The 23822-nt window shown below is 55.8% G+C and overlaps 1 protein-coding gene across 2 annotated transcripts in view; it reads right to left on the reverse strand.

Annotated features, from left to right (window-relative positions):
- Positions 1-236: 236 nt before the first annotated feature.
- TRIM8 (tripartite motif containing 8) overlaps positions 237-23822 on the reverse strand; it is a 28107-nt gene continuing 4521 nt past the window's right edge. The window contains exons 2-6 of one of the 2 annotated variants that reach the window (XM_086616773.1): positions 3814-3909; positions 2691-2924; positions 2264-2295; positions 1521-1636; positions 237-844 (exon numbers count right to left, since the gene is read on the reverse strand). In XM_086616773.1, the coding sequence (XP_086472899.1) occupies positions 237-844; positions 1521-1636; positions 2264-2295; positions 2691-2924; positions 3814-3909 (1086 nt within the window). The remainder of the gene's footprint in view (positions 845-1520; positions 1637-2263; positions 2296-2690; positions 2925-3813; positions 3910-23822) is intronic. The other variant, XM_086616774.1, reaches the window with a different exon arrangement.

Raw genomic sequence — 23822 nt, forward strand, 5'->3', positions numbered from 1 at the left:
CCAAAATTAAATTAAAAAAAGGAATTAAAAGAAAAAAAAATATTATTTAATTTTAAAAGGATAAAAAAAAAAAAGAAAGAAATATGAGAAACAACCCTCCCCAAAATCCTGGAGGGGTGCGAGATGGGGAAAAAATTGGGTTTGATTTAAAAGGAGGGGAAAAAAAAAAGCCAAACCAAACCAGACTTTTCTCTCCGAACGTGTCATCGAACGGGACTCTCCAGAGAGTGTGACGGTTAACTGGTGACGTAGTGTTTCGCCGACGGCTGGCCGTAGACCCTATAGAAATCCTGCCGCCCGTGCTGCTGGGATGCGTCAATCCATTCCCTCACGGCAAGTCCTGGGAGCGACTGGGGGACGGCAGGGGCGGGCGGCAGCGGGTGGGAGTACTCCTGCGAGGAGACCGTCCAGGGGAAGTGCCCCGACCGCGGGTAGGGCTGGTGCCCGCTGTGGTTGGACACGGAGGAACAGTAACAGTTATCCACGGAGCAGACGAGGATTTTGCGCCCCCCGTACTGGGAGAGCACGGACTGCTGAGATGACGTGGTGTTGGGGTAGTGAGATGGGTTGAAGACGGAGCCCGAGTGCACCGGCTGCGGGCCGCTGGGAAGTCCAACTATGTGCTGCGTGGAGCTACAAGGCACCATGGCTTGTGCGGACTGCCCCTCGCCAGCCGAAGCGCCCTGGCTCATGTACTGGCTTGCCACAGTCCCGGACGATGGCTCGAGGAAGCTGCCCTCGGGGAAGGCGGTGGAGTGCTTGCGCTTCTCCGCGCTGGAGTTGCTGACGGTGCAGGGGTACATGGGGATGCTCTGCAGGAAGGGGACGGGGGTGCTCAGAGGACCTGCGGAAGGGGAGAGAGGGATCATGTCAGGCACTGCACAGCAAAGCTCTGTGGTACTCCAGCCACCGGTCCAAACCTGGAGTGAAGCCCCGAGACCCGTGCTCCAGCCCTGCGCAAGCACAGGGTCCCTCAGCCCGTCCCACCAGTGGACAACTGGGCACACAGCTATACGCAGGAGAACTTGCAGGTTCCGTTCTGGCACCTTGCCGGCAGGCTCGGAGCAGCTCGTGACCATGGTTTGTAAGAGGATCAGAGCAGGACAGATGGGTGACAAACCCAAATCCCCCAAGGAGAGAGGACGAGGAAGCCTCCACAGGACGTGGTCTGCTCCCAGGGGTGGGCTAGGGGCTGCAGTACCACACTGGCCGCTGGCTGTCCCTGCCCACACACTCATTTCCATCTCTTCACTGACTTTTCCTGCTGATGGCCAGCCCCCCTCACTGTGTCAGCCCAAAACACAGCCATTTCCAAGCCAAAGGAAATGTCCCGGGGAGAGCCAGGATCTGGTTTCACGGTGCCTCCATGCCCCACCGACTGTAGAGGGGTTCCCAGGGGTCTCTGCACCCCAAGAGCTCTCCCAATCCTCTTGTACTGGGATCTGCAGGATACCCAGCTATGGATACAGGAGGTGGTGAGGACCCATGCCCCTCCTCAGCACCGCTCAGCCTTCACCCACCTTCCAGCAACTTCCTGAGCTGCTTCTCCTTCTTGGCGATCTCGTTCAGGAAGAGCTTGGAGTTGAGGTGGCCGATTTTGGGTGGGGGCAGGCTGCCACCTGTACAGTTCTGGGTCCTGTTGGGGACCGTGGGCAGAGAGGAGTGGTGTGAGGGACAAAGCACGCTCCAGGGAGGGTCAGGAAGCCCCCATGCCCCTTCCTGGGCACCCTCCCAAGGTCGAACCCCTTCCCCAGGGAGGCAGCACCAAGTGTAGTGGGCAGCCTGCCCTCCCCAATGGGTCAGTCACTTCGTGGCAGTACCTTCCTCATCCAGCCTTGCTGGGGATGTCCTCTGCCAACACGCACCCTCGCAGCCCCTGTATCCCCCCTGCATCACCACCCCAGCTTGCCCCGGCTCTGCGAGCGCTGGCTTTAACCCCAGGCCCTGGAGGGAGGAGGAGGAGAGCAGAGCTGAACACTGTGCCCCAGCCCAGCTGGCCCCACCCTGGCTGGGGTGCTGGGTCCCAGCTCTGCTCTTCCACAAACACACCACTGTGTTTTCCCCCAGTCCAAGGGGAGGACTTGATTCAATGGCTGCAGGAGAGGATTTCTAATCCTTCCAGAGAGGGACACAGAGGCACAGAGCACGCCTCTCCCAGGCCTTGCAGCATCCCTGGCCCTGCTCCTCCTCCAGACATCGTGCTGTTGCCACCCCCGTGACAGCCCCGCTTCCCCTTCGAACACGTCTATCCCACCGTGCTTACCTGTCCATTAAGATTTTCACAGACTTGGTGTTCTAGGAGGGGAAGGAGAAGCTCTAGTCAGTAAGGACAGTCCCTGCTCTGGTGGCCACCTCCCCTTTCAGTGTCACCTTCTGTGGCCTCCCAGGAGGGAACAGGCTGCCCAGGGATGACAAGCCCTCTCTCACCCCAGCACGGGCTGCCCCAGCGCCATCTCCAGCTGCAGCATGCCCTTATCCGAGGCCAGCGCTGAGCCTGCCCGCTCCTCCTTGCCTTCTCCCACTGCTGAGACCTCTGGAGGCATCAGCTAGCCCTGTCAGTGTCCCCAGCCCACTCCCCGCCATGCCCCACACCTCCCTGATGCTCCCGCACAACCAGACCTCCCTGTGGCCCCCATCCAGACAACCCTGTGGTCTCCCAGGCCACCCCTGGCACAGGCAGCTCATCTCACCTTCATGAAGTTGATGTCCTCGGTTTTGTCAAACATGACCTGGACAGAGCTGAGGAGCTTCTTGGCCTCCTGCATGCGCTCGTTGAGGTGGAGGACCTGGGCTGCGTTCTCGTTGCAGAACTTGGCCTGGGCCTTGTCCAGGATCTCCATGGTCTTCCGCAAGTCCTCGTCCAAGATCTGGTGCATCTTCTCGTACTGCAGGCGCACCTCGTCCTTCAGCTGGCTAACCTTCTCCTGGGAGAGAAGAGCAAGGTTGGCCCCTGTGCACCCTTCAACCTCCACAGCAATGCTCCAGGACACCTGGGTCTCTTCCCCAGCAGGGGTGGGTGTGATCCGAGAGCTGCACCACAGCTCTGCTCTCCTGCAGCACCCACACAGACCAAACCCTGTCATCAGCTGCCATGCGGGACTTCTACACGCCGGGCATGCAGCAGGGCCACTGTGGAGGTTTGGCTAATCCAGCAGATCCCCTGGACCTACCCCCTGTGGTCTAGGTGGAGATCGCCTCTGGAAAGCTGATGCCAAGCAACAACCTGCCGCATCACTGAGGCAAGTGTGCTGCCCTGAAAACCCTGCCCATGCCCATCCCTATCCCCATCCTCGTCCTCATCCCTGTCCTTATCCCCACCCCAGGCTGAGGTCACGTCATACTCCAGAGCCCTTCCCTCCATGCTTTGGGAGGCCGAGGGGCTTTAAAGACCATGAGTTGATCCTGTTTTACCTGTGCCCCAGCAAAACACCCACTTGCATCTCTTCCACCTCTTGGGTATTTCAGTGGTTTACTTGGGGATCTCCCATCTCCAGACCCTCCCCTCCCACTCGGGCTGAAAAGGGTGGCTGAGGAAGGCTGTGCTGAGCTGAGGCAGGGAGGGCCACTTGATATATAAGGACAGCCTCATTCCTTGCCTTTCAACTCACCCCAGGACTCACAAGGCTGTAGGGCAGCCCCAAACACGTTCCATCTCCCTAAAGTATGACTGCCAGGACAGGAATGGAGACAAGTCCAGCCAGTCACTCTCCCCTTGCGTTTCCTCCCAGCCCCTATGCCGTGGGAGCCTGTCCCCATCATGCCATGGGGCGACAGCCCCTGGGGCTGGCCGCAGCAGGGTGAAGCACCAATTACCTCGACCAGCCGCTTGTCTGATTCCAGCTTGTAGAGCTGCTCTTCGATGTCTTGCTCCCGCTCCTCCAGGCGGTCCTGCTGCTTCATCAGCATCTTCTACAGAGATGGGAGAGCAAAGCAGCTGTCAGAGCCCAGTGGCCACAAGCATCGGGAAGCTTCGGTGCTGCCTGCACCGGTTCTGCCCACGTGGTTTGGAAGGGACAGGGCTTTTTCCCAGCGGGATGCCATCGCTGAGCTGAAAGCCCACATGTGGCTGGTGGAAGTGGAAACCTCGCTATTTCAATAGCCACGCAGAGGGGCTATGTGTGCTGGGCTGCCTTATCAGCCAGGGACCTTGATTTGGGTCCCCTGGATGGGGGTAGCCCCTTGCCAAGCCCTGGGGATCCTGTGGGGGACACAGAGAGGCTCATCTCCCACTACAGCAGCACTGTTACAAGGCCCATCACCCATCGCCAGCAGGCTCCTGTGAGACACCGCTGCCCCCCGTACGCCACTCCAAACACTTTCTCCCTTCCCTGCCTCCATGACAAGCCCAAGCCCCAGAGCCAGTGTCAGTGTAATCGGGAGGGACAGAGAAAGGAGGAACGGGGCCTCCCCCCGCCACGCTGCCAGCCCCAGCTCCCACTTCTTGGGGCTGGGCCTGGGCCATCAGCCTAAAAACTGGGACAAAACATTATCCCCAGCTATCGGCGCGAGCGCCTCACTCCTGCGTGCTTCCCCGGCCAGGATGAAATCCATTACCCATGAGAGAAGGGCTCCGTCCCTGCGAGCAGGGGCAGGACTTCCCAAAACGCCCCTCAAAATCAACTCCTAATCTTCCTCCCCAGGCAAAAATTTTTTCCAGGGGAAAGCCACCATTCCAGTGGGTGAGGAGAAGGGTTTCGCCTGGCATGGAGACACAGTGTTAGAGGCTCTCAACGACAGGGGCAAGATGGGAAGAAACCAGCAGCGAGGATGAATTTCGAGGGGATTATTGCTATTATAAACCGCCGCTCGGGGATTTATAATCAAGTAATTAATTCCTGGACGAGGCGGGAGGGGGAGGGTGGCAGAGGCGCTGCTGGGATTAATTGCATTGCAGGGAAAGGCTGTCACCTCCAACTCAATTTGAGAGCAGGAATGCGAAGCCTCCTCCCTCCCGTTGTTTTTCTTAAGGTCTCGGGCACCTACAGCCTCGCTGCCGCTGGGCTCCTATCACCAATAACAACGAGGAGCTAAAAAAACCCGGCTTCCCACTCACATGCGTTCCTGGTGCACACGTGTGCGCACCCACCCGCACACAGACACACAGACGGACACACAGACAGCACATCCACGGAAACAGGGTCTGAAGGGCAGCAACAACGATGTGGACCCCCAGGCGTGGGGGGATGTTCGCTGGCGCGTGCGCACAGAAACAGACGCGCCTGCAAGCATCCAAGGGCATTGCTGCTGCTGTTTTTAAGATCAGCTGAGTAGGTGGGAGCGTCCATACAGAGAAAAATTCGATGTATACACTAAAAATCTCCTTCTTTCATCATAAAAGGGTCGTTATTTGCACTGCTGCGGTGCACAGAGGCTGCAACCTGCTCCCGGGTTAAATACAGGGGGGAACTGAGCTCCAGAGAGCGGGTGCAACACCACTTGCACAGAGAGAGCCAAGGGCGCAGGCAGGAATCACATCCCAGGTCCTGCACCAGCAGCTGGGCCAAGGCTTGAGGCTGCTGGTGGCTCTTCTGGGGGCTCAGCTGGAGTTTTAGGGGTCCAGCATCAGGCAGCGCTGGGGGGCAGGCGGGCAGTAGCCCCGTGCAGCCGGGCAGAGAGGCGGCAGGCAGCAGCCTGCTCCGGCAGTGGCGCCGGCAGGTGCATGTCAACACGGCCTGCTCCCAGGCACTGCTGGCTGAAAACACAGTTTGCAACATCTCTCTGCACGGGCCTGGCATGGAGCACAGCGCACCCGGCTCTGGGTCCTGCCCCAGCATCCACAGGCTGGAATTTCCACACTGATACCACAGTCGACTGATGGGAAAGCCACCCAATGTCATCCTGCAGCCCTGCTTGCAGGAGGTCAATGGAGTCCAAGGGCCAGGGCAGGTCTCACAGCACAGGCTGTTTCTCGCTCTCCAAACTGGAGAGCCAAAACACATAGCGAGCCTTCGCACCAAGCCCTTCCCTACACCTCCCTCCCTGTCAGCAGAGACTCATCGTCTCCACTGCAAGCAGCCAGATCCACCCCGCACCAGCCCAGTGGGAGGACAGCCGAGTCCGGCAGGGTCCCTGGAAGCAGCTGGGTTCCCCTTGCCTACATCCCCCAGCTACCAGCAGAGGCAGAGCCGGGCAAAAACATGGGATGGGATCCAAGACTCACAGCTTGTGGGGCACAGAGGCCAAATCCCCATCCCGCCCCAGCGTATGCATCAGGCATCTGATGTGGAGCCACCCCGAGGCAGTCCCTGCTCACCCCTCTGATGCTGCTGGGATGCTCTCACAGGGAAAAGCAGGGTTTCCCATTACTGCAAGAGGTCAGGCAGGCAGAGGCCACCCTGCCAGCCCCACCAGTGTGAGGGACCCCGAGGGACAGATGGAACAGCCCTGGACATGCACATACCATTGTCCCCTTCCCACCGCCCTGCAGCTGCTGTGGTGGAGCTGACTACCTTTGTGTTTTGTAACAAACCTCAGGGTGCTCCGCTCCTGGAATCATACAATTATGTGAAATCACAAATATATACATAAATAAATATATATGCAACTTTATATATATATAAATTAATTTAACAGTCCCTCACAGCTGGAAAAAGTGACTGAAATCCAACCTAAAGCCACAGAAATCAGAGAAACAGCGACATGCAGCATTTTCTTTAAACATCACATTTGAGCCACTCTCTTGATTTTAGGGCGATTTAAAAACTCTGTGTGCCTGGGATTGCACCAGGATGGGAGGGCTTTTCATCCACAGCCACTGAAACCTTAACAAGACACATGGGCATGAACTACCCCCTTCTGGCACTGAGGGGCGAAATCTCATTGTCTCCGCAGCACGGACTGAATTCCTTAGGTATTTTGAAAAGGAAAATATATCCCTTCCTCTTCCATCCCCTCCCAAATCTGGTATTTCTGAAGTCATGAACTCCTCCTCCTCCTCCTCCAGGATCAGAATTTCTCAGGGTAATTTCTCGTATTTCATGCATGACCTTGATGCTGGGAGAACCGCAGCTCCCTCCACACAGGCGCCCTTCCCGGGCTCTGAGCAACTCCATGACTCCAGCTTGTCTTTTCCAAGACATGCCACCAGTTTGCAAAACAGCCGCCAAAACTGCTCTGTATTCCAACAACAGCTGAGAGTCAAAACATCTAATTAATTAGTATGTTAATCTGCGGCTGGGGTAAGTGGCTGGTCCACCCCGACTCCGCAGGCCACAGCGAGATGAGGCTAGTTGCTGGACACCAGTTTATTCTGCTGGAGCTGGAAGTCATCTCCCCTCTCCTGATGGAAAAAATGAATGAGGGGGTGAAGCTGAGCCTTAGGAGGGGGTTGGCCAGGCTCTCTGCAAACGCACTGTCGGCATCAACCCCACATAGGAGCAGGACTGCAGAAGGTGGAAGGAGAAACAAGCGGAGGTTATCCTTTGCTCACTGATCAGGAACTCCATTGCCGGCAGAGCAGGCCGCATCCTGGGGAGCAATAGTGGCAAGTCAGGTGGGTTCGGGGTACCAAGGTCATGCAATGGGAGAGAAACGCTACTTGGAGGGTCGTCTCTGTGGCAAGCGAAGCAAGCACTGCAAGGTTTCATTCCAGGAAGGACACACAGAGCTGGTCCCCGTGGGATCATGCCGGGGGAAGGCTTGCTGACCATCACTATCCACCCAGCGCTGGGAGGAAACCACCACGGGGGAATGCACCCTCGCCTCCCGTACACCTTACTGCACCTCCCGGTCTGTCCCCCCGAACCTGCACGTGGGCAGCTCTGCACCAGCCCCAACTCCCAGCGGCAGCTCCAGTGTGGGACACGTCCATCCCTCCAGGCAGGACACAGGGGGACGTCTGCCGGGGGAAAGGGCCACCTCAACACAGCAGAACTTCTTAAATGCCTGCGGCAGCAAGACAGAAAGATGGTAACAAAGAGTTGAACAACTCGGATGATACAGGGCATCCAGGCCTCTCATCTGAGAGTCATCATACGGCTCAGCACCACAAGCCTCAGCTGCGCTATGAGCGCAGGTCCAGCTCAGCCAGCCAGGCAACCTACCACTGCAAAGGGGGCACTGGGGTGTCGGAAGGAGCTCGCACCCACCTGAGACCTCCCAGGCAAGGAGAAATCTCCGGGCAAGATATCTCCCTGGTTTGTCTCGGGCTAGTCTCACCACTGCCCTCTCCCAAAGGACACAGATAAGTCTGCGGTCGCTGCTGAACCCGTGATAACAGTGGATTGTGGCCCTGTCCTACCTGGAGCCCAGCACGCCCCTTGTACCCCCTTTGAAGCCCCCAAGCAGCCCATGGCCCTGGGGTCGGCACCGGGGCAGCAAAATCCCACGACATTTCCCAAGGTTCCGCCTGCTCTGAGGACGACTAAGGTCCCTGTGTGCCTCTGCGGGTGAGCTGGCAGGGGAGAGCCTGCGGCATCCCTTCCCCACGGGCTCAAGCACTTGTCAGCCCCTGCTGGACTCCCAGAGGATCAGAATGGGGCCTGGCAGCTTCACCAAAGCCAGAGAGGTGCCCCACGACCCATAGACCAGCTCTGGCTTTAAATGAGAGTGGGAGCAGTGAAGCCTTACTGTGTTCACAGGGAAAATGAAGCCCATGCAGCTTCTCTGATGTCTAATAAGGGTTGTGCGTCCTTCAGGGCCGTTCTTCTGGCAAGAGCAACCATGTCCCTGCACACCGACTTGCAGGATGCTTGCTGATTGTGGGTTTGGAGGGTACTACAGGAGGGCAGGTGGACAAACCACAAAAGCACACAGCCCTCATTCCCGTAGGAAAGCAGGGGGAGCAGAGAGCCAGACTGCCCCACAGAGTGCCTTTAACCGCAGCTGGACGGCTGGCCCAGGGCAGGCACGCTCGCTTCCCTGCCTCCCTCCTTCCTTCTCCTCTGTGCCCGGGCCTTCCCCTCGCCGCCAAATCCCAGCCATCAAGTGAATAAGGACATTGTTTGCAGCCACCGGAAAGCCAGAACGGAGGGAGCAGCTCAGAGCACAAGGGGGAGGAAGGGCGAGGAGGAGGAAGAAGGTGGAACCGGAGCGAGGAAGCCACGAAGGGCAGATGCCTGTCGCGGGAATGGCTCCAGACACCTGCAGCTCAGCCTAGGGACTGGGATCAAGGGCCCTCATTGAGACCCGCGTCCCGGCACGTTGCTGGAGACAGGCCTGAAGTCACAGCGACTGAATTTTAATGCAGCGAGAGCCCTGGGCCGAGGCGACGAGCACAACCTTTCGCCTCCCCGCGCCTCCCACTCACAGCCTTTCCGCTCCCCAGCCCCGCTCTGCCATCGGCTGGCCGGTTTTCTGAGAAAAAACCCACGCAACGAGCTATTCTCATCCCTCCTGAAAGCATCCCCCACCAGCCACCACACCGGAGCCCTGACACCAGGCGGCTCTGGGGCATGGCACTCTCATGCTGCCCAAAACCAGAACCTCAAACCATGAGATCCTGCACCGCTGCAGCCTGAGGGGACAGCTGCACAGCTCGAACCCCCTGGAGCACCCTTCTTCCCACCCCCACACTCTCCTGCTGACCAGACCCAGGCAAAAGCAGCTCTTTCAAACTCCCCGCAGCCCCCACGGCACTCGCAGGAGGCTGATCTGCTTACAGGGACAGGAAGGAAATGTTTTCTGGTTGGGGTTTCATCTTGCACACGTTTACAGTAAGCCCCAGGCAGAAGGGGAGGTCTTGGGCCAGAGCAGGAGGCCTTGCCTCCCTGGGCCAGCCCAAAGCACATGCTTGCCACTCTGGGATTTGGCTTTTCTCATGGTGCTCCCTGTGCAGAGATTGGGCTGGTTTATCCCTGGCAGGGGAAGGAAGATGGGAGGGGAACAGCCTCCGGGATATTAATAGCTGCCCTTGCTAGGAAGGGATGGGAGCCACAGCCACGCAGCATACGGGCATCAAAGAGACCCTTTGCTAGCATCAAGGGACCCCTGAGCACTGGGGGAGCTGGTGCTTCATGGAAAAGGGCTGGAAGCTGAACACCCAGTGCCGACTTGGGGGAACAGGATGCAGTGTGCCTCTTGCAAGAGCAGCCCTCTGCCCTGTTCTCATCCCAGGGTGGGTGGAGATGCCTCCTGCCTGTCCTTGTCTTCCTGCGAGATGTTGCCTGGTCTCCAAGCCTTCCTGAACACACTGAGAAGGAGAAACCATCAAGCTAAGTCCTATCTCCATCGGCTATCCTGGACGAAAGGCCCAAGTCCCATCTCCAGTGCCCAACCCAGCACAGGGCAACCCTACAGCTTGGCTGGCACATGGTAGCTGGTAACTCATGGCTGCTCAGCAGTGTTCAGGTCAGCCCTCGACTCTGTGGCACCCCAGGACGGCACGCACGGCAGACCACGCTCCTCCACACGGCCTTACACCAGCAGATCCCGGACCTCCGCAGGGCTATGCCAGTGCCCGCAGCTTGGGACGGCTCTTCCCCTTGTTTACACCCGGCAGAAAGGAAGAACTCATTAGTAAGGGGAAAATACAAGGCATTGTGTTGCATGGGGCCAGCAGCGGGATTTCTAGAGGCCAGGAAATGGGGATCTATTCTCTGTTGGAAATCGACCTTCAGAAGGACCTTGAGGATGTTAATTTGCCTCCCCGGCTCTCTGTGCCCCCCCCTCCCCCCCCCCCCCATATCTGCTGCTGCGGGGCCACTTGCGGTATTTGTGCCTCTTGCACAAATGGGGGTAGGAGGCCAGGGCTCTCCATGCTGCTTTCAGGTCCCAACTTCAAGCTGCAGCCTGGCTACCACTGCTGTCAGTGTCCCCTGAGCAGGGATGAAGAGGAAAAAAGGGGGATAAGGGGGATTAAAGAGCAAGGAGACAAGGCCAGCAGCTGCAGAATCATCCCCTTGGTGCCAGCAGCCCCACCAGCCCTGGAGGCAGGAGCCTTCCTGATACGGAGTGGCCACTATGAGCCATGTGCCCCCAAACCAGGCTCTCCAAACACCAAAACCACTTTTGCAGCATGTTGGAGGGCAGGAGTAAGGCCATGCTGATCATGGGCCAGCGTCAGATGATCTGACCCTGTGCAAAGCCCAGCAAGAGGCAGTGAAAGTGGGGCAAACAGCCTCCAACAGACCTGGGGCTCAATCCTCCCTCACAGTGTGGGGAGGAGAGGGAGAAAGGAGCTGGAAACACACTGGGAAGATGAATATGTGGAGGGAGAAGCTGGTTTGCACACTGAGCATGCAGCCAGGCAAGTCCAACTGATGCCACTCGCTCCACAGGACAAAGATGAGCCTCGGTTACGCCGGGCCTTTGGCAGGTGCAACTGCCTCATGCCCCGGATGCGCCAGGAGAGATGGCACCCAGCTGGGCAAAATGTGCTCCCGTGCTGTGTCCTGGTGGCACGGGGACAGCAGATGCTTTTGGGTGGTGCAGGAGCAAGACAGAGAGACCAGCTCTGAGAGCTGCTGGGGCTGTGGCTGCAGGTGTGACCAGACCCTCACGGCAGTGAGGAGCTCAAGAAATCTTTTTTCCCTCTGCTGGGAAGGGAGGGAGAAGAGATCCTGGACCAGGCCTGGATGCAGATGCTGGCCAGCAGCCCTCCCCAGCCAGCTTTTGGGAGGGAGGACAGTCCAGACTGCTCTTGCCTAGGAGCGAGGTGAGCCAGGAGGAGTCACAAGGCTCGGTTCCGTGTTTATGAAGGACAAGGTCCGCATCTTCTCTGCCATCAGAGATGCAAGGGAGGAGCTCTTTTCCTTCCCTCTTCCAGTTTTAGGGGGAAAATGTCTTGGTTTGGGGCTGCTTATAAATCAGTGTCAAAATTCACCCTGCTGCTGAGCCGTCTCTGGCACAGGGCTCCAGCTGCAGAACCCAGCATGAGCCCACCCTGCCCAGCACAAGCCAGCACCAAACACCCTTTGAGCAACTGGCTCCGGAGCACCAGCACTGAGGCATTGCCGGGGCACTCCGGAAAGCGCAGGGGTTTGCGACATCCCAGAAAGTTTCAGACACCCAGACCCAAATGCCCTGAGCAACCGTTTCCAGCCACTTGGGACCTCAGACTGACACCAACGCCTGAAACACACCTGGCCCCAATGGCCAACATCACCTTGCACTTCCTCCTCCCCACACCAGAAAATAAAACCTGGGCCCTGCAGCTATACTGACTAGGATCCACCAGATTTTACAGTTTTTCAGAGACTAAGAGATCATGTAAGAAGTCCTGCCCTTTCCGCCTTCAGCATACTCTGTGCTTGTGGTTTCTTGAACGTTTCAATCAATTTACATCTACGTTATGAGGGCCCTAACCTCCTTTTCCTCCCTCTTCTGTCTCTGTTTTCATACATCTGCCCCTTTCTGACCATGGATTGAGCTGAAAAATTAAGCCAGTAAAAAACCGGCAGTTTCTTTTCAGCTGGATCATCTTCCCAAACTGGCTCAGACGCGCTCTGCCAGCTCCAGTGGTGGCAGTCTGGGCAGAAATGGCAGGTTGTCCAGTGCTGAAACTCAGTTGAATCACAAAATCCTGCTCCTCATAAAAGCCCTGTTGCTCTGACATATCATCTGTGAGTCCCTCCTTCCATAACTCCCTCAAAAAAATAAACAGGCTTTGGCAGCACCCACGATCCTGCCTTGATTTGTTGTTGCCCCATCCTTGTCTAGCTTTGTTGAATCCCAAGATCTTCCCAACATGCTGCAAGCTCAGGGTTCCAGCCAGTTGTCCCCAAACTGTGGCTGGCGGGATGCCTTGCCTTCAAAAGCAGCCATCCTGCAAAGACCCACTCCCATCACTTGGCAGCAAACCTACCCCCATCTGCAGCCCCTGCAAAATTGAGAAACCCTCACTCCCTCTTCCAAATAAACATCTTAGGTTCAAGATCCAGCTGGCCTGTGTGATCTCAGAGCTTTCTCCCTGCAGGGGAGAAACACAGCCAGCCTCTTCCACCCTTCCTCCCATTGCTGGCTGAGCTGCCTCTCCACTGCCCAAAGACCCACCGTGGCTCAGCCCCACCACAGGAAGACCTGAGCTCTGAACAACAGCCCCTTCAGCTTCCTACACCCCTAATTTCTAATTTCTGCTTTGGAGGGAGCCTGGTCTGAGGATCTGGATGCATGAGCAGGTTTTCTGGGGCACCTGGATATCGCCATGGAGCAGAGCAGCCGCAGCGATACGCACATGCACCCACGCGTCCCAGCCACGAAAGCACCGTTAAGTGCAAAGGCAACAACAACCCGCAGCCACGTCCCGACAGCATCTCGTTTGGTGACCCAGAGACAAGGGGTCCGGCTGCGCAGGTGGCACAAAGCCCCTCTCTAGGCTCAGGCAGCACCAGAAAGAAAACCCTGCTTTGATTTAAAGGCCATAATTTTATTTTTTTTCCTCCCAACTGATCTAGTTAAACTTCCAACCGCTCAAGGCTATTTTAATTTGTCCTGGTAAGTTAAATCAACACAAACAAGGGCAGAACAGGTTTATATACACCTCTGTTAGTGGCTTGCACCAACTAGAGCGCAGCTAGATTTCTTCAGGCAGGTTTTTTTTTTTCTAATAAGGATATTTTTTTTCTAATAAAGTGGGGATGTTTTTTGCGCACCTCCAGCTGACAAATGGAGCCTGAAAGTGAGTTGGGAGTCAAAGCCTTGAGGAAAGTCAAGGTGACTTATGCGCCAATAGGCTGGATTCAAAGAGCTTTGCAAAAATGCAGATCAACTAACAAGATTTATAAAACCCGTTAGGGGCTTAGAGGCCGCTTAATTCTCAAAGGTGCCAAGGAAAGTGCCTGACTTGCAGAGGGATGGATGGGGCTTACAGAGGTGGCTATCTCAACCTTTCGGTTGCTTCAAGGAAAGGGGACCCCATTCATTTTGGAAACAAGGTTCTGACATGCCGAGATGTTTACTCTGAGCCTTGGCTCCTCCATCACTTACTTTAAAGAAAAAGAAAGCAAGTCCTGCTGCTGCAGACAACTGTTACAAACATCTACCGAAAGCCACAGCAGAATCCGCTGCTTCAGCTTGCCAGTGCCAGACACCAACCAGAGGAGTATGAGACTCAAACAGATTCAGCACACAAGCTGGAAAAAATAAAAAGAGCGGGGGGAAAAAAGGAAAAAAAAAAAAAAGAGGACTTTGCACTTCTACAGCTCCCCAGTGCCTGGCGTTTTGCAGGCTGGAAGCAGCCCGTCAGCACCTGCGGGCAGCCAAGGCGACGTACAGCAAGCCCATCCACTGCTCTGCATCCAAGAGGGGACCAACCAGGACCACAACCTGCTGAACACCAAGGACCCCTCAGCCACCTCCCCGCTGGGTTTTCTCTCTCCTCTGTTTTTTTCACGAGGCGGCTGTTGAGAATCTGAAAGCCCGGATTATAATCTTTATGAATCCCATAGTTAGATCGTGCTGAACAGCAGCCCAGCAATACCAGATGTTCAAACAAAGCTGCCAACCGACAGCTGTCTGCAGCTTGCAGCGTGTTTTTACTTTAAAATACAAAATGATACCAATCTATATTAAAAGAGAGACGTTCGGAGCCTTGTGATAGCAGCTGAAGCCACGGATATTGCTCTTTCATGCAGGGTGTGGCGGCAGAAGGAAATATCTCAGAAACTACTGCTTAAGCTGCCCTCCCAGCCCCCCCAAATCCTGGCCCCTTTCCTAATGGGAAAGAGACTCACGTTACTGCCTGAGTGCCGTGAATGTACCAGTGCATGTCCAAACAAGCCAGCAAAAAGAAAAATGCAGCATGAACAAACATCGTCTAACTAAGGATGCCAGAATGAATCTGGGTGCTGCAGAGCCCGCACCTGGCTCTCAGCGGCATGGGGAGGATGAAGCCATGTGCTGGGGGACGGAGGGAGTCAGTCCTGGAGTGGAGGGTGCAGCCCCTCCTGCGCCAGTGATCAAACTGGGAGAGCTAAGGTCCCTTCTGGCAGCAAAGCATCAGTGCTGGAAGGAAGGGACGGAGGGGCATCGTCCACTGCTCTGGTCCATACGCCCAGTGTCCTGCCTTGAGTTGTCCCACATCCCGCTAAACACACAGGGACACTCATGCAGCACTGGCCCCACTGGGGAAACTCTGCTGGGGCCTCCACCGAGACTTGTCGTGCAGCAGGTTTTGAACTTGCATCGCTTTGTATCTTTATTTGTCAGGCTGGCTGGGACCAGGCACAAAGCCCTACACTCTGCAACTTTTTCCACACACCAGCAGCTGGGGAAGGCAAGAGTCGGAGCTCAGCCTTGCTCTCTGTTCTTCCTCCCTCTGGAAATGCAAGCCACCCGCACCCACTGCATTTTGGGGGTGGCACGTCCTGAACACCCTGGGCACAGCATGGCACAGCACAGCACTCTTGGCTTGCAGAAATCGCACGAAGAGGGCTCTGACTTACTCAAACGTGACATCCCAAATTCCCCACCAGCCGCGATCACAGGAAATCTTTGGGACTGGTCCCAAGGCTGCCTCATTGTGCTCCAAGCAGCAACAGCATGAATGAATCACGCTCCTCAACGTGACACCCAGCTCCCAGCAACGTACTCGGGACCAAAATATTTACATTGCAAACCAGTAAGAATAGGACCAGATCCCCTCCCCAGCCTGGTGACGTAAAAAGGCCAACCTGGTCTTGCATCGAGCAAGTGGGTGGCGGGAGGATAAGAAAGCAGGAGGCAGAGACCAGCCCTCTGTCTCGCAGCCTGGCTCTGCCCAGGTACACTGAACCAGAGCCCTTCCCTGCGACAGCAAAACCCCGGCAGCAGTGAGCACCCAGACTACAATCCCCGTGGCATCAGGCTCCCACCAGAGCTCAGCAGCCAGGTGACACGCAAGGGAGCATGCTGGGACCTGTAGTTTCCAGCCAGCCAGCTGCAAAACATCAGCCAGTAAACACGTCTCGAACCAAAGAGACGTGAGGCCCCCACGCTCCTGGCAAGGTGCCAGCCGCGGCTTCTTGTCGGCAGGCACTTGGCCAATTCCCATGTGTTGTGTTAGCCCCTTTCCAAGGAGCGGCCAAGAGCCCATGCCCCACAAACCCCCTTGCAGCCAAAGCCCTGCCCTTGCCAAAGCGACGTGTTTGCACAGACAGCAAGATGCTCCCAGAGTTCAGGTGCAGCCCTCGGCTGCAGGAGATGTCAGCCTTGCTCTTGCCTTGCTGTGAGCTCCTCTGCTTCTGCCCTGTGGCACCGGGCCACTGACTCCGGAGCGAGACCCTACAGCCGGCACTGCCCAAGCTTCAGCTGTATAGAGCCTGATACTGAATCCGTAGAGGGGTCAAATAAAGATGCCACCGAAGCAATCGGAGTCACAGGCAGCAAGAAGCAACACACCGGCACGGTGCTTTCAGGACCAGCAGCACAAGCAGGCAAAGCTCCACTGAACCACCACACTGATGGGGCTGGCGGCAACCACCTCCCTGCAGTATCCCAGACAGACACGCAGCCTCTCCCTGTGCACCACCGCTCCATGCTCCAGCGAGGCCAGGGCCATATGTCACCCCTTGGGGAGCACGGCACCCCTCTCCTCGCTTGCTTGCTCTCCCTGCTGCAGAGGAAATCGCAGCGCCCAGCTGATGTCAGGAGGTATCACTTCACACAAAGGCCAGGCTTCCAGGCAGGGAAGGGGTGGAGAGCGGGGAGGAAGGGGAAGAGGAGCCTGGGGCAAAGGCAACCAGCACCTCCAGCTCCCAACATGCACGCGAGGGGCAGCGGCAGGAGACTGCACAGCCCCTTCTCCTTTAACCGCCCTCGCGCTCGGGAAATAGAGACAACATCCTATTTCCCAGTGACCTTCACAGGAGCCCCAGTGTGGCCCTGCCCAGCAGAGCTGCGATGGAGCATGCACCCCTTAATGGATGCACAGAAAAAAGGGACTCAAGCTTATTTTAATTTGCTCCTGCAAATAAATTAAATCCACCTTATCCACCTCAGCCAGGCTGCAGCTGCTGCTGACCAGGGGAAGCACACTTGAGCACAGGGCACAGTCCCCTGCCCAGCGCCCACCTGGGAGAGAGGCCCCTCTGTGACAAGCTCAAACACCACCACCCCTAAAACAGGACAACTGCGCATCCTGCCTGACAGTCTCCTGCCCATGGGTGGCTAAATGCTCATGGCATCGGTTAATTGATAAAAACAGGTAAACCCAACACATTCAGGATGAAGTCAAGAGTCTTCTGCAGCCCTCATTTCCCAAACTCCTCTCCCCAAAGCCAAGCACCTTTACAACACACAGCACACCATGGTACCCACCACATCAACATGACCTCCTGCTTCAGCCTCTCCTCCGTCTCTCTCACCCCCAGCAGTGAAAGCGGCTGGCAGCCAGCACCAGGCTGCGTTGCTTTCGTCATCATCTCAACCACTCTCCCAAGGGCAGGAGCACTCTGGACCAGCTGCATGGGGACTGGCGTAGACAGCTGGGCACAGGGGAACCTACGGGATCTGGTCGATGTTGATTGAGGGGGGGAATTGCTGATGTTGCAGGAGGAGCCTGGGAAGGTGGGTTTTGGATGCGGACACCACCAGGGAATAACCATAAGGAGCAAGCCCCACTGCTCTCCTTCAATGCGCTGACTTCTGCTCCTAGGAGGAGGCCTGTCATTGGTTTTTAATCTCGCCCGATTACAGGCCAGCCTTTGACATTATTGATCTCAGGCTCCTGAAGTGCCATTTATCTTCCAGGTTTGACTCGGCGATCAGAGCCTGACAGCTCACACCCTGGCCGGCTCCATCCTCCTGGGGAGCCAGGGGAACCGCTCTGCTCGACTCCGGTCCCACTGATTCACGCAAGCCATATTGAAGGCTCAGTCTTCATTCCTGAACAAGGCAGCTTTCGTCAGATGCCCCCTCCCCATGTGAGCGCTGCGGAGTGGGGTATAGCTTGCGCTCAGGAGCCCATCAGAACCTCCAGATCCTCCCTCTGCAGTCCTGTTGCCACAAAGCTGCTGCTCCACAGGGCTCAGCGCATGCTAGAGCAGCCCTGAGGAAGTCCAATGGCAGACAGACCTGGCATTTAATCTCTTGACTCAGAAGTCCACCTCCTCAAGTCTCCAGCAGACCAGCAGTGCTTTATCAAGCCCGGCAGTCCAAGGTGCCTCCAGCACCCGCTGCTTCCCCTTTTCAGTTTCATTATCCTCTTTTAAAGAGGATGCAGTGGAGACACAAAGGTTATGGGACGTGCTGAGAGCCACACAGGGATCGGGGGGGCAGTACCAGCACACAAGGTACAACCAGAGAAGCCATTTCTAGCTGTGACCACGCTGCCATTTTCTAGAGCAGAGGGACCAACACCAGTGGCTCCTCATCCCCTGGCGAGTTTGCACCCATAAACAAACCCGGCTGCTAGCTTGGCTCTGTGGAGGCTTCTCCTTACCTGCTGGTTAGCACAGCCATGCCCCAGGGCCAGCTCCTGATTTCTGCTTGGCCTTCAAAATGTTAACGCCTGCTCCCTCCACCAGGAAGAACAAGGGATGGGCTCCACAGATGCAAAGCAGGGATTCAGGATGCCTGGGATCACCAGCCCACGGATGGGAGACACTTGGAATCACCGACCCACAGGTTCCCAGTCCCCTGGCTTCCCCTGTCTTCCACTCTGGCTGACAGACATTCCCAGCCTCCCCCTTTTAGGAAGCACAAGGTTTTCCACAAATGTCCACGTCTACAGTTACTCGGTGCAGCGTATGTGTGAAGGATGCCTCTTCAGATGCCTTCTCTCTCTCTCTCTCTCTCTCCTGCAAAGCTGGGCCTTGCATTTTGGGAAGAAGGAACATTTCCTGAGGAAGGCTCCAGCAGGCAGTTTTAACACGTAGAGGAAGGTTTAACTTTTGCTCATCATCTTGGTATTGTTTTATCAGATTGCTTCAAAAGCACTTTGATAAATGGAGATTAGTACCATGTGTGCTCATAGATGATAACGGTAGCCAGGAGCCAGCCTTGGGGAGGACCAAGGGAGGAAGTGCCTGGGTGGGGGCAGCTAGTAGGGTCCGTGCTTGGCACGGTACCAGCACAGAAAGCCTGAGTGTCCACGATCACTTCCCCATGCTGCCATGGACTTCCCAACTCCTTGGTAGGTCTCCTCACCTCCGCTTATCTCTACTTTAGGGTAACACCAACTTCCCTAACCAGACTTTAGGTTGATGCAGAGATTAAACTGACCTTTTGTAAGAGATTAAACTGACCCTGTTGTAAGCAAAATGCTACAAAATCCTTGGCTGGAGGACAGGCTGTGGTTCTACCTGCTGGGCTCTTACCCTCAGGAGATGCATTAAGCGAGGGGTGGTCTCTGCAGGATATACAAGGCATCATTCCCAACCCCCTGTCTGGATGCCTTGTCGTGCAGGACGCCAGCAGGCAGAGGCAGGAAAATAACCCCAAATGTGCTCTCACTCCTTTGTCGGGGTCAGATCCCATCCCCATCCCCTACAACCAAACCACCTCTGATCCAAACAGATCTCACTGGGCCTCAGCCACCACGGTGCAGCTGGCAAGAAAGCTGCAGTAATTTCTCTCCCAACTCCAGCCACCCCTATTGCTAAGGGGCTTACGCAATATCAGAGGGAAGTGGGATCATGGACCCCCGCCATCCCCAAAGGGTCTACAAGAGGGACAGAGACCTCGTGGCGCATTTATTGCGTGCCATCCATTTGACAGGCGCGCTTCAAGGGGCTTTTTGCAGTCAGAGGCGGGTGCACCAGGACAGGAGAACAAAGAGAGGCACCGGCACCCCCAGCCCTTTGTCTGAGCGCAGAGGAGTTCACCTGCAGGGAAAACCAGCTTCCAGCGCACAGCCAACAGCTCCACACAGATTCGGATGGGGAGAGGGATGCAGCCCCCCCTGCTAGCAAGAGCATAATGAGCAGAAGGACATGATCGCGTTACCCTCTCTCCTCTTGCCGCGCACACAAGCCCGTTACAGCACATGCCAACCCCGCCGACTTTCCAACCACCACCGCAACCGGCAATAAAAACCATTGCCACAAGAATATCAACCCGCCCCCCAGTGCGATCGATCTGTGTCTGCGTGTGGCCGAGCACCGAACCCCGGAGGTCGGCTCCACCGATCAGGATCGATTGGGAGGGAAGGGGGTGGGAAACTGGTTTCCAGGGGACAGGGTTTTAAAGCCACACAATAACTGGCTCAAACAAGGGTTTGGATTAAGCTGTTGTACAGCGAGGGAAAACACTGCCTCCATTAGGATATGGGGGATTTTCCTTCCCTTTCTCCAAAGCTCCGGCTCTAGGATGAAGCTTCCAGGACACCCAAGGCAGGGAGAGGAGAATGGGGTGATGCTGAGCAAACGGGGGATCCCGCACAGGGAGAGGCAGGCAGAGGGAGGAAAGGGCAGATCAGCTCCCCCTGAGCCTCAGATCATTCAGGCGGCTGGTCTGACAACGTTTACTCATATTTCAGAGAGACACAGCCATCCGGAACGTCACTCCCTGCCAACTGCCTCATCTGGAGCCATCCACGGCTCAGCTCTCCCCAGCCTGTTCCAGAGGCAGCCCCCCCAGAGCATCCACACCCCAAGAAATTGAGAGAGGACAGGTAGGGGGAAGAGAAGAAACAGAGAAATTAAATTGATTCACTTTTTTTTTTTTTTTAACAGTTCGGTACATCATCCCAGAAAATGGATGACTTCAAGCACGTTACATAGATGGCATCGCTGCAGAGTGGCAGGGTGCTGTTCTGAGCCGGGAACTTTGCTCATGTTACCACCACAAGTGAATCCCGAGACAGAAGAGGGACAATCGCCATCCTCTGGCGAGAACGGGCTGAAGTTGTCCTTATCAGAAAGGATTCAGGATCGGGAACCTCTTCCCCGAGTTCATCTGGGGGACACATGTAAAAACTCTTGCGTGCATCCAGTCTCACGCCTGTAAATAACTGTCCCTCCCTCCATATTCGGGACCAGGTATCTCTTCCTCCCATTCCCAAGCGTCGTGGCTGTAGCTCTCGTGAGTAAAGGAGCGATGGCTGCCTCTATTGGTCCTCTTTCCACGGAGGAAAGAGAAGGGCAGAACATCTCTGGTCCTGCACATTCCACACCTCCCCACTGGTCCCCCAGCATCTGCCCCATCTTCTCAACCAGCGAAGGGCGGTTCACTGCAGAAAATCAGCTACCACTGCAAGGAAGCCCAGCAGCTGTGACTCCTCCGAGACATTCCCCTTGCTCAAACCAAACCAGCATCTTCTGAGCCTACGGGTTGCAGATAAACGCAGAAAGTTGTCAAAGTCACCAGAACCTAGCCCAGATCCATAGCATTTTATTTTTTTTAAATTAAAAAAAAAAGCCAGGCCAGACCAGATTCTGCCCCAGAGCCTGCGTGGCAAAGCAGAATTCAGCTCCAAGCGTTTATTTATAAATCCGTACATACATGTACATTTGAATTCTGACAGAATTAATTCTGGCATCCAGCTAATTCAAAGCATTCCTCCCCCATCACACTACTGTTGCAGGCCAGCCCGGCACAGAAGCTGATTATAAAATGCTGCACTAGCCAGGCATTTCTGCAAAGGCTTGTGCTATTGAGCATTCAGTCTTTCCTTGCTTGGCTATTTCATTGTTTCGGTGTCGATCCCTCCTCTCTTGCCCTGTGTTTCCTGGTTACTTTTGTCCCTGCTCTGGAAGCACTGCTGCTCTCAGCCCCATTTCAGTGTCAGATTGGGAAAAAAAAAAAAAAAAACACAAACCAAAAAAACCAGACCCAAAACAATTACATGAAATTAAAAAGAAGAAAAGAAGAAATTACCACCATGTTCCAAGATTTCCAGTAAACAGATAGGTAACAAGCAAAAAATAGGCCAATCTGCTGCAAGGCAAGCTGCAGACAGATTTGGGGATAGAAAACCCGCTGCCTCCCTCCAAAACACAGCTAAGAAATCCCTGTGTGGTCACACGTTGTCCTCTGGAGCAGAGAGGAGAGAGGTCAGGGCAGCCAGCACTGTAAGAGCCTCTTTATTCTTGGGCAGTTGCACGAATCTGATCACTTGTGCCCTTTGTGAGACATGGAAATCTGCCTTCTCCTCCCAACCCCTTCATGACCCCCCCTCTTCTGCTCCTCCCGCTCAGACGGGGACAGAGGCAACTCCTCGGCTCCAGAGGCAAAGACCAGAGCAGCGGAGAAGCTATGGACCCCTCTCCGGCAGGACCAGGCTCAGACAAGCACACAGGAGAGCTCGAGGACGGAGCTTTGCTGGAGTGAAGGGAGGAGAGGAAAAGGGAAGGACAGTCCCAGGACTCACGCGTTCCTTGAAGGGCTCACTCAGGCTCCCAAGTGCGAGACATGAGGCTGAAGGGTGGAGGAAAGTCCAGGGTGTCGCACTGCAGTCCACGTCTTTCCCACTTCTCCCTCTCCATCATGCTTGCGAGCTCGAGGAGAGCGGCACGCTGCACACCTCCACGCCAGCATCCACACCAGGCTTACATAAGTACCACCGGTTGGATTTAAACTAAACAAGGGTCTGGGCTAAGTTTACTATTCCCTCATCACCAGCCAAAGCTGGGTTTATACCTCCTGGTTCAGAGACCAGACCAGGACACCTTCATCTCAGGGGCTCATTCAAAGTCACCGCTGAGGGAGGACTTCAGGGTGGAAAGCTCTCTGGCCAGGCCATCTGGCATGGATAGGCCTTGACATCCCCATCTGCACAGTACAGCCTACCCCTGTATATCACAGGGGTAAGCCTGGGCTACAATTTGTTGCTGCTCCTTGCAAAGCAGCTCAAAGTCCTCAGATGAACCTCTCTATCCCTCTCTTTCTTCCACCTTACTCTTCACCAGCACTTGTCCACACAGCATTGTCCCCCACGGGAAGAGAGCATTCTCTGCTGCAGCCTCTGTCCTCCTCACCAAAGCTGTCCCCTCCATGCAAGTCTCTTCCCTTTCACTCAAACCCACCAGGCTGCCTCCCCATCGTCCTTCATCTCTGCTGTCACTTCTCAGATTGACTCTATGCAGAAGACTTGTGGCTGGAGGTCTAGAGCAAGGAAGTGCTGGCAACCTGATGGGCTAAGGGTGAGGAAAATGCTCAAGCTCAGCAGGAAAGCAGAGGGGAAAAGCCCTTAATCCAAACCCCAGGGAGGTAGGAGACCATCCCAGTTCAGCCAAAGATCTGGGACCGCCAAGATACCCGCCGCCACTTGTCCAGCAAACCCAGATGGGTTTGCAGCAGGGCGGCTCAGCTGCCCTGAGACCTCTCTAGGGCAGCACAGGCTGCTTTCAGTTGGACTGAAATCCCCTGCTGCCTCTGACAACACGACACAGCAAAGCCTGACAGATCGATGGTGGTGAATGGCATGGAGCTAGAGAGCGAGGCTAGGTGGGTGCTGGGATTTCTGCGACTGCCCAAGGCCCAAGAAGTCATTACTCATCACGACAGCTAGACCAACTGACAGCATCCCAGGGCACAATGATCAGTCACATTTAGGAGACTAGTGCTGGACTCCCAAGGGCCCTGGGCAGGAACCAGGGCATGGGCAAAGCCACAGAGCGAGAGACCTGGGTTAGGCCAACCTAATCCCTGGGCTGGGCTGGCAGTTCAGCCCTGGGGTGCTGATGGAGGCTCAGATGGAGGGTGCAGGGAGAACCTGCGCATCTCCAGCGTCATAGGACCTACGGCAAAAGTCACCTGGGGACCAGGTATGTTCAGAGTGCACCATAGGGAATGCCTGCCAGGCACCAGCCCACACCATCTACAGTCACGAGAGCTAAATGAGCGCTCGAGCACTTGGGCACTCGCGCTCACAATGGCTCCAGTGAGCTGCATGCTGCACTCCTCATAAACAAGTCATCTGGAAAATAAGTAAGCCTGTAAAAATCCAGCCCATCAACAAGTTACCAAACCTGTTTCAGAGTAAAACAACCTACAGTAGTTCACCACAGGAGCCTGGCAGTGGAGCC

The sequence above is a fragment of the Tauraco erythrolophus genome, chromosome 9, assembly GCF_009769465.1.
Source record: "Tauraco erythrolophus isolate bTauEry1 chromosome 9, bTauEry1.pri, whole genome shotgun sequence".
Taxonomy (NCBI): Eukaryota; Metazoa; Chordata; class Aves; order Musophagiformes; family Musophagidae; genus Tauraco; species Tauraco erythrolophus.